The following is a 14,963-nucleotide window of genomic DNA, read 5'->3' on the forward strand; positions in this document are numbered from 1 at the left end:
TTTTATTAGTATTATAAGGAAATTCAACTTTCTTGGGCACACAGATACATTTTCCTCTACTATTTTTTATTTTACTTTAATTTTGAATAGATCATGACTGGCATTCTGTAATGTGCTTAAGTACAAGAGATTTAAACTTTTTTATTTTAAAGTAAATGGTTAAATGCAAAAAAAATGTGTGTGTGTGTGTGTGTGTGTGTGTGTGTGTGTGTGTGTGTGTGTGTGTGTGTGTGTGTGTGTGTGTGTGTCTCAAAAGGGGGGAGAAAGCACAAAAATAACTAGCTCACAGTTGACAAGTGCACGCGTCGTTAGTAAAGCATAAAGACACAACACAAGAAGGAAAACCTGCACTTGAGATGGGTAAAAAATTTACAGGCATACCCCGGTTTAAGGACACTCACTTTAAGTACACTCGCGGGTAAGGACATATCGCCCAATAGGCAAACGGCAGCTCGCGCATGCGTCTGTCAGCATGTCCTGAACAGCAATACCGGCTCCCTATCTGTACCGAAGCTGTGCGCAAGCGGGGAGACTATAGAGCCTGTTACAAATGCGTTATTTACATCAGTTATGCACTTATATGATGATTGCAGTACAGTACATGCATCGATAAGTGGAAAAAAGGTAGTGCTTCACTTTAAGTACATTTTCGCTTTACATACATGCTCCGGTCCCGTTGCGTACGTTAATGCGGGGTATGCCTGTATAGTACATAATCAAAACGATCCAATGTTTCAGAGCCAACTCGGGGCCTCTTCAACAGGGCAGTGCGTGCCCCCATGAAGAAGGGGGCAATTTGTTGGTTCTGAAAAGGTGGATCATTTTTATTATGTATTAAATACATTTTCTCACCTATCTCCTCGTGTGTGTGTGTGTGTGTGTGTGTGTGTGTGTCATCAGGACCCCTTGTATTTTTCGGCATATCTTGCTACAAATTCAGTCGAGATTACCCTCAATAGGGAAGGTGGCTGGGGCTCCAATAGGTGGGATACACTAAAAAAGAAAGCAATTCACTGTACAAAATCCTAAATCCTTTCAATAATGCAATTCAATAGAAAAAAAGAGGCTGAGGAAAACTCTTATGCAAGACTTGACTGGATAAATGTACTCTAAGAGGATTTAGCATTGAACTGCGGTCAGATGACCATATGTATATTCAAACGCATAGACATCACACCTCCGGTACAAATTATAAGTCCAGCAATAATTGGAGTAATACTCACTGTTGATTGAATAAATGATGTTTGTCACTCCCTAGTGAGAAACACAACCATAGGAGTTTTCTTAACTTCAGTTTGCAGGGTCATTCTTCACTTGCAGGGTGAAATATCCTTGAAGTTTGAATCCTCGAGTCTAGATGCCTCCGTGTGCAAAAACGTTTGAGAGAGATACTAAAAGAAAAAACAAGGCATATAGCCCTGGTAAAACGCTGCACCACAAAATTCCACACATAACCTCAGGTACTCCACGTTACCATTTTATTAACCCACAGGTTAATTCTACCTATGCAGTAGGCTATTGCCATTTTTGGTGATTCACTACCGAACCACTCTACTTTGGCATACCTACTTTTGTATTGTTCTTGGATTTGGTGGATATATCAGCAACCACCAACTTAAGTGAACTTTAGTTCTATTTTATGAACTTTGATTTAACGAGACCAGCTCAAGGCATTTTAGCCATGGTTATTATTCATACCCTTTTGTATCTCCTGTTTCCTTGGAAGTCGGCCAAATTTAGTGTCACACCTAGGCACAGTGCTTACACTTGAAACACTGTAATTGGGATTTATTCCCTATCTGGAGCTATTACACTCTCATTGGTTCCCTCTAGGCGCCATTGCATTGTTTATTTTAAAGCCCTTTATTTTATCAGTTGTTCATAATAAAGGTTACATTTTAATTTCTACATATATCATCCAAGTTCAGTTATAGAGTGCTCTCAAATTTGGGTTCCTTTCCTTTCTCGAGTTGTTAGTCTTTTTGCCCCAATAGCACCCTCGCGTCCTTTATTTTATACAATTGAAGCTGCAGTGGGAGTTTCTCTCCAGTTTATCTAGTCCAAAATACTTACATAAAATATTTCCTGATAAAAGATTTTCGCTTGCAGATCTGAAGAAACAAATTTGTCAAACATAGCATTCAGGAGAGTGAGCAGCTGGATCCACGTGTCTGATTATGCAATCAGACAGTGGCGCTCTCATCTTTGTGCATTTCAGCAGGAGGATGATATTTTGAACACTCACTTTGAACCATACTTTGAACTAAAAATGTATAGTAATTTTAGTGTTTCAGATTAGATTACAACAGTTTAACACATTTACTAGCTTCAAGCAAAAAACTCTTGTTTCTCGCTTAATTAGCATGAACCTACAGTGTATCTGGTACTTGTTAACTACATTGAAGTCACTATATTATGTCATCAGTTGATTGTCTACATTATGCTTCTTATATAGTCTTAACAGACCTACAATTGTGCAAATTGTCATCATTTTAAAGCGAGAAATAGATGAGATATGATGAAAAATTAAAGGGGTCCCTTTTTTTAAACACGATATATTTTAATATAATTAAGTTGTAGTTATTCTGTCAACTTTGTTATTATGATTTTAATTAATTCATCCTTTTCAAGTATTTTCCAAATGAATATGAACAAATTAATTTTACTTGTAAAACTAAAATGTTGCCTGCACACAGTTCTTTGAATTGTTTAGCTTTTCCTGACATTATATAATATATCCAAGACTTTAAAATCTTTCAGGCTTGATACAAAAAAAAAAAAACACCATTTTTGCAACTACCGTTGTTTGCAAATAGTCCATTGTTTTTTGTTACTATAATTATCTGTCATCAATTAAACTGAGTTTGTAATTAAAATGAATCATACTGCATAGGGAATTTCAAAATCATGGTATGTCTTGCTGAGTTCAGATGTTGAGCAGGATTTCCTACGGTTACACTGACATCAGTTTCAAAAAGGGAAAACAAAGATACAATTATTACAAAGCGGTGTGCCTAAAAATGTGCATAAAAAGGGAAGGAAGTGTGGTAATTTGGAAATAGTCGTGCACAGGAAGGGCATTAACTACTACACAGTGTAGACCTTGGATTGGTTTCCTAGAACACACCACCTCTCTTGTACACCAGGAAATCCTTTTAAGCAGATTGATAATTTTTTCTTCAGACAACTGTTTCTATTTATATGTACGGAACAAATACCTTCCATATGGTACAGTACATCGATATACATTGACTTCACTTTAGCTTTATAACTGTGAAGTTGACAACCTGGAATACTGAATAATATTTGTATATTCAAAGGTAAACACCAGGCCACCAATAAGGGGCTATAAACTATTACAAGAATGCAATACAGTATGTTCAACAGTTGTCCTTTCAGATAATGTTGTACTTTATACATAATGAATTTATGCACAGTTAATTATACATAGTTAATTTTCTGTGTCAGATGTAGAGTTTTTATTGATTCCAAAAATGTGATACTATCCACACAAAAAAAGGATTGATCATTTTTCCTACACAGTAGTTACATTGCCTGCCTAAATCAAGATTTGAAGATCCGTCAGGAAAAAGTTTAGAAAATGGTTGATGTTATAATATTACATTTAGTATTATTTTTATTTGCAGGATTGAAGCAGGGGGTCTCCAGATCTGAACAATTAATTTCAGCTCCAAGGACCTCCTTCTTCCGGAGATACTTACCTCCATAGGGCTGCCGGTATCTCTATGAATTTAAATGTCATTGTTACGCGGGCCAATGCAAAGCCACAACGGATGACTTCACTGAATCCTACTGGCTTGTGGAACATTTGAAGCCGCCATTATGTTGGGTACACAGTTCCATACTTGCAGGGATACCGGCACTGCTATGGAGATAAGTATATCTGGAAGCAGGAGGTGCCCAGAGCTGAAATCAGCACAGTTCTGCTCCGGAGACCCCCTGCTCCAATCATGTAAAAATAAAAACATTGTGTAAACGCAACGCTGCCTGTTAAGGCAATAAGTATGTTACAGCAATTAAAATATATTTTTGCCCTTTGTGTCTCTGTATGTGTGTATATTTGTATTCTTGATTCCAAAGCTCCACAGCGCGATGCAAGGGAGGCATAGAATTACATAAACAGAATGACCTACAAAATAAGAATGAACAAATAGAAATTAAACTTAATGAGGACCCTACTCGTTAGAGAATTCAATCTAGACGGAATAAGTGGCAAGGTTGAAACAAAATGCATGAGTGGATGCTCATGGAGGGACAAAGTATGCATGACGTATGGTCCAGCTGCACAGCTTGGGGATATTGATGTCCAATTGCGGGGAGTTTGGTCCAACCGCATGGCTGGTCCCATTTGGGTTGGAGGAGGCCTGAGGGGCTGCCTTAAAAAGGTGAGAATTCCCGTGAGCGTTTAAATGTCTGAAAAATGGGGGAAAACGGATTGGACGTGAAGGGTTTTATACTGCAAGTCAGCGCTATGATGTTGAATTTAATTGTAGAGGATAAGGGGGGGCGCTGTAGGGATTGACCTAGTGGAGCAGCAGATGCAAAACAATGAGTGTGGTAGATTAGTCTGGCAGCAGCATTTTGAATTGAGTGAATATAGGCAGACGAGAGAAATGCCAACTACGAGAAGGTTGCAGTAGTCGAATCGGGACAAGATGAGTGCGTGAGTTAGGATTTTAATTGCATCATGAGTAAGAAAAGGGCGTATTATGGCGATGTTTCGTAGGTGGAGATGGCAGGACTTGAATGTGAGGAATGATCGAGAGGGCAGAGTTAAAGACTGTGTGTGCAAGTATAATAAATATATATATATAATATGTAACACCCCTTCCCTACCCCCAAGGGAAACTGCAGGCGTTATGCGCATTGGTGCACAATACCTTCCTGGCTTAAGGTCCAACCAGGGCAAGAACAGCAACAGCGTCCCATGTTGCGGGGTCTCCAACACAAGCCCATCACACCTTAAGGTCCGGGTGATGGTGGGGTCTACAGGCCACAGTGGGAAGCCTCCCTCTGCACTCCAGTTTTCTCCACTGTGCTCCCTCACTAACAGGGGCTACCTATTTAGAGGGCCAGCCCTGCTCACTTATCTGCGGTGAGGGAGAATTATCTGGGGCCTAGGTGCAGGCTTCGGCCTAGTCCGGGAGCTTGATAGGCTACACGGACACTACCTTCCTCCTCGGCTCCCCGAGGACTGCCTCGTTGCCTACAGTCCCGCGGAGGATATTCCTGGTCTCTAGGCCCTCCCAGTGGCGCCAACCACAACATGGCCACCGCGCTACACACAGCCCATACACAATATCCGGTGCCAACTGCAAGATGGCCGCCGTAACTTTCCCCGAGCCACAGAACCGGCTCCCTACGGAGGTAAGGGGAGTACCCTGTATAAATATATAATATATATATGTCTGGGGACCCCCTGCTTCAAACCTATAACTGTAAGAAGGAAAGCATGATTGCTACTTAAACTTGCCCGGTTGTCATTTGAGGGTTCCTCCATACAGTATTCGTGAGAGTAGAACTCTGCCTGGTGGTGTCGAAATGAAGCCACAACCTGGTGCTTAGATATAATAAAACTATGCTATGATTCTCCTGTCATAGAATGAGACAGTCTCTTAGTTTTATATAATAACCTTTGTATGGTAGTTCGAAGTGACCCATCCCAGGATTCCTCTGGTTGTCCACTTTCAGACAATATAAATTGTCTAGGCGCAGGAGAAATTAGAAAAACTAGTTAATGTTACTTTGGAACTTCTGACCATTTTTCTCATGTGGAAACATGAACTAAATTAAAAGGGGATGTATTCAATGTAATATTTTCTAAAAGTTCTAACTACAAGGAGTTTCTAAAGATCAGTAGCCACAGAATGCCAAAACAAAACCTCCCAAAAAAACACAGCATATGCTGTGACTAATAATCTATGTTTAGCCAATTTTGAAACGTAGTGCTGATTTTTTTATTTTTATTTTTTATTTTTTTATTATTGCATTCTGGTGTTTCTCATATTTTAGATACTTGTAGTTTGTATTTTGTTATACAGCCCTTTATTAGCACTGCGGTAACAACTGCACTTGCTGTATTTACTGTATAACCGTTGATTCATCTTTTAATGTGCGTGATTACCAATATATTGTGTGCATTTTCTTCAAGTAGACACAATGAAGGTTTATATATGTAATGTTAATATAGCTCCTCCAGACAATATGGATAGCCATATTACATACAGCCATTCAAAAATTGGAACATTTATTCCTGCTTGTTTGCATACTAATTGGGTTAATGGGGTTATATGACCAAATATGCCCATGGGACCAACACCAATTTAAAATTCAACTTCTCTTTAAAAAAAAATGACTAAAAATAAAAAAATAAATAACTAAAAATAAAGGTTTTGCTAGGGTACATCAGAAAACTGGCACACAAGTCGTGGTTTAAAAATCACATTGTAAAAATGTAAAAAAATGCATTGGCCACACAGGTCGTACCTTGGCAGTAAAAGGGGTAAATGTGTGCAATAATTGAAATGGCGCCATAATGGAAATTACCCTGTTAAATACGATGCTAAAGCCAAGCAGGCTCAAAACATGGTCTAACATTAATTTCTTTTTTGGCCTAGGAAAAATCTTGTAGCAAGACTATTACAAAATACTCCAGTGAAACACCCAAATATAATTTGGTTCACATACTTTGATTACATTAAAAAAAAAAGAATGAAAATACTCAACTCAAACTATCTGACTAGAACAAAAGTACAAATGAGAAAATAACTAACCATAGGGCTTAATTATTGAGCTGGGACATTTTTTGCATGGAAAGTCCTCTTGAAGTGAATTGGAGTTTCTGTGCAATAATGAATAAAAATAAATATTTTATTTGCCTGATTTATTTTGAATCGTCAAGATTCTCAATTTTGAACCTTGCTGTGGCATTAGTACACATCTATCCTACGTGGGACTGATCTCTTATTTGTCATGTCAATGGTCTTTTTTTTTTTTTTTTTCTCCAGGCAAGCAAAGTTTAAAGATTTATGATGGTCATGATGCGGTGAAACGCAATCAGCCCAGAATAATCTCAGTCCCAAGAATTGCAAAAAATGAAGAAGTCGTGGTAAGCAAACATGTTTAATCATTCAGTCGTTCACTGCTTGTGAAACCTGTTACTTTCACTGCGTGTAAAACCTGTTGCAAGTCCTGAAGGGTTAACGGCTGAGTGAACAAACGTAAATAATCTGCATTTTATCTGGTGTCATAGGAGGCATCCTTGAGGGCATACTACATTCCCGATGACCCGCGGGACTATGAGCTTCAGACATTGACTCCGCAAACATTGGCCTGTGAGGACATTATTAACAGAAATGGGACCACAGACGATGACAAAGCCGGGTCTGTGTTCAAAGAAGTAATTCCTGAAGCTTGGATCATTAGGGCAAAACCAAAGGACCGTGATGTTCTTAAAATATATCTTGGCTGGATGAAGTAGGTTCTCATTTAATTTTTTTTTATATTACACGAGAACAATTGGTTTCATTAATATAATGTTCAGTAAAGAAAAAACTGTGCGTGCATTGTTTCTTCCCTCGCTCACATGCAGTGACAGATGTTATTTTCTTTCTGCAGTATTTATCCTGTTGTTCTGCACGTATAGCATTACTTCCTGTGCTCTTTGCTTTTCAGACATGCACTGATGTGGGTTCTAATGTGATGGCTTCTTTGGGACGTGAGATTATTTACACTGAAATATAGCTCTTTTTACACTGAACAGGAAGATGCTTTCACGTGCTAATAGTGTACTTTAACTATTTGAAAGAGGATGTGGTGACATTGGATGACACTTCTTGTGGTTGGCTGATGTGTTAAACAGGATTTTGTTGTTTACAGAATTATGGACAATGTATATGCATATATTTTAATTACTAGCCACCTTTTCTCATCTGGTTTACTGTGCTATATACTAACAAACATCATGAACATGGGTATACATTTTCCAGCTTTCTGGAACGTTTGTTTATATAGGTATGGTTTTAAATACTGTCAGTCTGTAATCTGACGCCAACTGGACACACCACGGTTTCATGCAAAGTTACCTACCTTTCTGATAATAAACCTGCTACTTACTATACCACAATTATGTTCTTTACTGTGGCCTCGTGGAAATGCTACTCTATCCACTACAAACCTCCCCCTCCTGGCCCACACCCAATGTAATCATACATCCTGGACTACTCAAAAGCCTTGCATTATCTACTGAATGTTAGTGGATAACGCTGAAAACCAGTACACCTAGCACCATTCATTCTAATGGCGAAAATCGCAACCTTACAACCTGCAAATAATTATTCAGATTTTTATCTACTATATATTTGTGAAAGCACTGTATGTCTGCATGGCCTGTGTCCCTAGCGGCAATCTCATTGGTCCCTTGGCCCGCCCGCCCCCGCACACCTCTCATTGGCCTCACACACTCACACCACACCCTTGGCCCGTCCCCCACACCTCTCATTGGCCTGAGGCGGAGTGACGGGCCAAAGGTCCAAAAAAAAAAAAAAACACACACACCTCTCTGTCCTCTCCCCCCCCCCATCACACTCACCTCCCCCCCTCCCCGGTGCTCCACTCCCTCCCGCTCCACTCACCTCCCTCCCACTCCCTCCCGCTCCACTCCCTCCCCGGCGGGGGGACACGCGCCCACCTAAGAGGCGCCCGGAAGCCGCTCCACTCACCTCCCTCCTGCTCCACTCCCGCTCCACTCACCTCCCTCCCACTCCACTCCCTCCTGCTCCACTCCCTCCCCGGCGGGGGCACACGCGGCCACCTAATAGGCGCCCGGAAGCCGCTCCACTCCCTCCCGCTCCACTCCCTCCCTCCCGCTCCACTCCCTCCCCGGCGAGGGGACACGCAGCCACCTAAGACGCGCCCGGAAGCCGCTCCACTCCCTCCCGCACTCACCTCCCGCTCCACTCCCTCCCGCACTCACCTCCCTCCCGCTCCACTCCCTCCCGCACTCACCTCCCTCCCGATCCACTCCCTCCCCGGCGGGGTGACACGCGGCCACCTAAGAGGCGCCCGGAAGCCGCTCCACTCCCTCTCGCTCCACTCCCGCACTCACCTCCCTCCCAATCCACTCGCCTCCCTCCCCGGCGGGGGGACACGCGGCACCTAAGATGGTGGCGCCCCGAAGGACCCCCTTCCTCCCTCGCGGACTAACTAAGATGGCGGCGCACGGAAGGAGAGATGACGTGTGTGTGTGTGTCTCACTGTGTGTGTGTGTCTCACTGTGTGTGTGTGTGTCACCGTGTGTGTGTGTGTGTGTGTGTGTCACTGTGTGTGTCTCTCACTGTGTGTGTGTGTGTCACCGTGTGTGTGTGTGTGTCACTGTGTGTGTGTCACTGTGTGTGTGTGTCACTGTGTGTGTGTGTCTCTCACTGTGTGTGTGTGTCACTGTGTGTGTGTCTGTCACTGTGTGTGTGTGTCACTGTGTGTCTGTGTCACTGTGTGTCTGTGTCACATGGGGGGGGCAGGAGGGGAGAGAGAGGGGGGAGCGGAGAAACATACAGGGGGAGTGGAGAGGAGAGACCCGGAAATTTTAAGCAACCCACCCCCCTCCTGTCCACTCTCCCCCCCCTCCTCCTCCTGTCCGCTCCCCCCCCCCTCCTCCTCCCGTCCGCTGCCCCCCCCTCCTCCCGTCCGCTCTCCCCCCCTCCTCCTCCCGTCCGCTCTTCCCCCCCTCCTCCTCCCATCCGCTCTCCCCCGCCTCCTCCTCCCATCCGCTCTCCCCCCCTCCTCCTCCCGCCCGCTCTCCCCCCCCTCCCGTCCGCTCCCCCCCCTCCTCCTCCCGTCCGCTCTCCCCCCCCTCCTCCTCCCGTCCGCTCTCCCCCCCTCCTCCTCCCGTCCACTCTCCCCCCCCTCCTCCTCCCGTCCGCTCTCCCCCCCCCTCCTCCTCCCGTCCGCTCTCCCCCCCCTCCTCCTCCCTTCCGCTCTCCCCCCCCCTCCTCCTCCTCCCGTCCGCTCTCCCCCCCCTCCTCCTCCTCCCGTCCGCTCTCCCCCCCCTCCTCCTCCTCCCGTCCGCTCTCCCCCCCCCTCCTCCTCCTCCCGTCCGCTCTCCCCCCCCCTCCTCCTCCCGTCCGCTCTCCCCCCCCTCCTCCCGTCCGCTCTCCCCCCCCCCTTCTCCCGTCCGCTCTCCCCCCCCTTCTCCCGTCCGCTCTCCCCCCCCCTCCTCCTCCCGTCCACTCTCCCCCCCTCCTCCTCCCGTCCGCTCTCCCCCCTCCTCCTCCCGTCCGCTCTCCCCCCCTCCTCCTCCTGTCCGCTCTCCCCCCCTCCTCCTCCTGTCCGCTCCCCCCCTCCTCCTCCCGTCCGCTTTCCCCCCCCCTCCTCCCGTCCGCTCTCCCCCCCCTCCGCTCTCCCCCCCCTCCGCTCTCCCCCCCCTCCGCTCTCCCCCCCTCCGCTCTCCCCCCCTCCTCCCCTCCGCTCTCCCCCCCTCCTCCCCTCCGCTCTCCCCCCTTCCTCCCCCCGCCCTCCCCCCCGCCCTCCCCTCCGCTCTCCCGTCCGCTCTCCCCCCCCTCCTCCTCCCGTCCGCTCTCCCCCCCCTCCTCCTCCTGTCCGCTCTCCCCCCCTCCTCCTCCCGTCCGCTCTCCTCCCGTCCGCTCTCCCCCCCCTCCGCTCTCCCCCCCTCGTCCCCTCCGCTCTCCCCCCCCTCCTCCCCTCTGCTCTCCCCACCTCCTCCCCCTGCCCTCCCCCCCGCCCTCCCCTCCGCCCTCCCCTCCGCTCTCCCGTCCGCCCTCCCGTCCGCTCTCCCCCTCCTCTTAGCGGGAAATTTAACTCACGGGCAACGCCGGGTCTCTCAGCTAGTGTATACTATTACTCTCTTTCGTCTGTTGCCCAAACTGGATGAACTAAGGGCATGGTGCTTTCTGCACAAGTTTCTGACGAAAACATGGCTAATTCCTAAAACCCTTGATGCAACTATCTCCGTTCAGGGATACTCCATTTCTAGGAAAGATAGGTTAAAGAGAGGAGGTGGTGTGTTATTTTATATTGAAGACTACTTACACTTTATGCTGCTAACGTACTCCCAAGCCCATCCTATCTTCAAATCCTAGTTGGCAAAATTTGCCTCCCCTTCTCTCAGCCCATTCTTCTTGCTGGTATCTACTGCCCCCATAAAGCCCCATTACGATCCCAAGCTGATATCACTCACTTTCTGGGCTCAATTTCCCCTCAGAATGTGAAGTGAGCTGTTAGTTCTTGGAGATTTCAACCTCAATTGGCTTAATCCTAAAAACAACAAAACCCGGATTCAACTCGTCACTAAATTGAACCAAACTCATTTCCCAGCCCACGCAGACAAACCTAAAATCTGTCAACCATTCCTTACTACACTGGATTCTATCCTCTTGTCCAAACAAAATCCAAGCCTCTGATATCCTACAGTACCTGAAATTTTCAGTGTCCATGCAATAGAGTACTGTGTAAGGAAAACCAAATCACCCAAATAAAGCCCTTATTTACTAGAATATTTAGAAACTTTAACCCACAAAAGTTTCTAGCTAATCTTACAAACTGCCCTTGGTACAGAATCAACCTGATGCCTGACCCAGATTCTGCGTTTTATTATTTCCAAAGAGAGTTTTTAATATTCTGATACCCATGCCCCACTACACAGAACACGATTACTGGGGGGGGCGGTGGCACCTTTCATCGGTTACAACCGATCTTGTTGCGCTTTACCATTTTAGGGATGGCTTGTGAAAAAGATGCAAAATAACTGTCACTACCATGGATTTTAATAACTACAGATACCTGTGGAATACATGCACAAGGCAAACAAGACTAGAAAAAGCCCAATAGTATTGACAATCTTCATCAAGTCCAGCAAACTTCTGGAAGGTCATCAACAATATATTCCAGCTTTCTAGCCATCAACAACCATCTAATATTAATAGGGATGATACTACTCTGACAAATCCCACTGACATTGCAATTCGCGTTCACTGAATACTTTGTGGGGTTTGCTCTTTCCCTTCTATCAAAACGCAACCCAAACTACAATCATGAAGCTCAACCAGGGAGATCCCCTATAGCCCCACTCCCTACCAACTGCTCAATTTGTCCCAGTATCTGAAGAGATGATTACACATGCTCTCCTCACATTAAAACTTAACAGCCAATGTGGACCTAACCTACTGCAATCAAAGTTCTTACGACTCGGTGCCCCAGCCATTCCCATCCACTTGCCTCTTTAATCAACTCTTTTTTTGTCTGCAGGCCATATCCCTAAGGCAAGGTCCCCAGTGGCTGCTGCGGCGCGCGCGCCACACACAAGGCACAGCCCTCTATGTGGCAGGCCCCAAGTGACGTGTGTGTGTGCGTCGGATGATCTGCTCTGCTCTGAAAGCACAGCCGCAGACCACAGGTCATGGCTGAAACGGATGCACGCGCCGCCAGACACTCCGGCATGCGTGCAGCCATGACCACTGGGGCCGTAGCCCAAGACCTGAAAACTGCCAGAGCTGTCCAAATCTTCAAAAGTGGGGACAAAAACACTATCAAACTACAAGCCAATCTCTCTTCTCCCAATACTATACAAAGTCATGGAAAAATGTGTCCACTACCAATTAAGCGATTAGTATACCAAGACAAATTTCGTTAGCCACCCAAAACACTCCACTGTAACTACCCTCTTAAAAGTTTGTAAAGAGATCTAGTTTGGAATGGAAAAGGAACAACGTACAAGTGCAATATTCCTAGATTTTCAAAGGCTGTTGATAGTGTTATTCATGTTAACTTGTAAAATTATCTTCAGTACTCTGGAATAGGGGAACACTCTTTAAACTGGTTTCACTCATACCGATCAGGTAGATCCCAATATGTATCTATCTCTGGCTCTAACTCCAACCCCCTGGTTGTCACCTGCGGTGTTCAGCAAGGCTCTGTTCTTGAGCCCCTACTCTTTTCAGTCTTCATTAATGATCTACCTACAACTTTTAAGGGAGCTTCAATGCACGTGTATGTGGATGACACAATCTTATACTGTATGCACACCGCCCTAGCCTCTCTGACCTTGAACACGTACTTCAATCTGATTTTTCAATACTTAAAATCTATATGTAGCCCCTTTTCCCCGTAACTAAAGGAGCTACTGGTATTGCCGTAACCTGTTGGCTACCAGAAGGCCAGAGCCTCCGCCACTAGGAGCCTGGGATGATCTCAGCGTAGCGGGATAAGCCCCTCACAGGAACCAATAGTAAAAACACACACGGGTATATAATAACGGTTTTACTGAACATATAATATGCAGCCTGCACTCCACAGTATATAGCACACACAACCCCAATACACCAAATGAGTAACCCCAAAGTACATAGGGGGCCTGGCACCAGTATCCCTGATGTCCTTTTCCCCCAATGTCAGGACCTCAAAAGTGTATGGAATAGTGCTATCCCATGAACCATTGGTGCACTTGGTGTGGTACCTGCCCAGGCGCTCCAGCACCAGGGTGCTACCGAACAACAATCAGGGATCCGCTGAACCAGCGACGTCGTCGTTCGTGAAGGTGTCCGCCTCTGCGTAGGGTGAACTCCTGTTGGAGGGTCTCACCTTTAAAAGTCTATATCGTAGGTGGTCTGGTCCCAGACCACATACCGCAAGTCACCACCCGGTGTCCTGTCGCTAATCCTACCACTATCAAGGCTACTGGGGAAAATGTCCCTATCTGAGGGCCATTCCCTGAAGCAACCACAAACTAAGGATGGTTGGGTCCAAACTGGAGCATGAGGGGCAATCTAGGCCTAGTCTAGGAGCCACTGACACCAGACCCTTCCTTCCCCTTCTGCCTCCTGGAACCAACTTAAGTGCACGGTCCTGAGCACACCATACGTATCAGTTATCTCCTCAGGAGATCCGGGGAGCTCTATTGGCTAACACTGCCCACATGGTCATATCTCCCAGGGCACTCTGGGGAGTGTAGCTCGCCTGCGGAGCCCCTTGTAACATGGCCACCGCTACTCAAGTCCTTCTGCACATGTGTACTACGCATGCGCACATGTGTACTACGCATGCGCAAGCTCCACAGTGGCCGTCGGAACCATGGCCTTTCTAAACATGTGCAACCTGGGTCCCGCGCATGTGCGAGAACAAACATGGCCACAGCCTGATCCCTATGCAGGACAGCAATATAAAGAAATTCCTTGACAATTTATAATGCCAGCTATTTTAACAACACTCAAAGTTCGTTTCCATCAACATTACTCCTAAGCAGATAATTACTTAGGAATGATGCATATATGTATTTGCAGAGGCGGAAATAAGTATTTTTGCACCCGGGGCAAGTTTCACCCCCCAAAAAACTGGTTGTGAATATTTTCTATGTTCTATATTTTCTTCCTCCCTTTCCCCCACCAGTCTCTCTCTCCCCGCCACTCCCCAAGTCTCTCTCACCCCACTCCCCCAGGTCTCTCTCCCCCCACTCCATCCAGTCTAACTCTCCCTCACTCCCACAGCCTCGCTCTCTCCCCTCCTCACTCCCCCAGTTTCGCTCTCTCCCCTCCTCACTCCCCCAGTCTTGCTCTCTCCCCTCTTTACTCCCCTGGCCTCGCTCTCTCCCCTCCTCACTCCCCCAGTCTCGCTCTCTCCCCTCCTCACTCCCCCAGTCTTGCTCTCCCCTCCACCTCCCCCTTCACTCCCCCAAATTTCTTACCTGTGGAGCAGGGGTGGAGGTCCGTCCTGGCAGCAGACATTGGAAGGTGTGACTGACTTCCGGGTCAGTTCTGCCCTCCTCTTTCATCATGCTCCCTCCTCCGACACTCGCATTGCGCTGCCTTTAGCTCCCTTTGCCACTGCTGCACCCGGGCAGCTGCCCACTCTCCGCCATATTTCCGCGTGTGTGTATGCATGCACGTTTGTGCAGTAGCAAAGCAAGATTGCCGCATGCACTATTGTGATCCAAA

General features: G+C 46.3%; 1 protein-coding gene across 2 annotated transcripts in view; it reads left to right on the forward strand.

Moving 5' to 3' along the window:
- DGKQ (diacylglycerol kinase theta) overlaps positions 1-14,963 on the forward strand; it is a 157,586-nt gene that overhangs the window by 92,782 nt on the left and 49,841 nt on the right. For both annotated transcript variants that reach the window (XM_075594267.1, XM_075594276.1), the window contains exons 8-9: positions 7,029-7,129; positions 7,274-7,497. In XM_075594267.1, the coding sequence (XP_075450382.1) occupies positions 7,029-7,129; positions 7,274-7,497 (325 nt within the window). The remainder of the gene's footprint in view (positions 1-7,028; positions 7,130-7,273; positions 7,498-14,963) is intronic.

Source organism: Ascaphus truei, chromosome 1, assembly GCF_040206685.1.
Source record: "Ascaphus truei isolate aAscTru1 chromosome 1, aAscTru1.hap1, whole genome shotgun sequence".
NCBI lineage: Eukaryota > Metazoa > Chordata > Amphibia > Anura > Ascaphidae > Ascaphus > Ascaphus truei.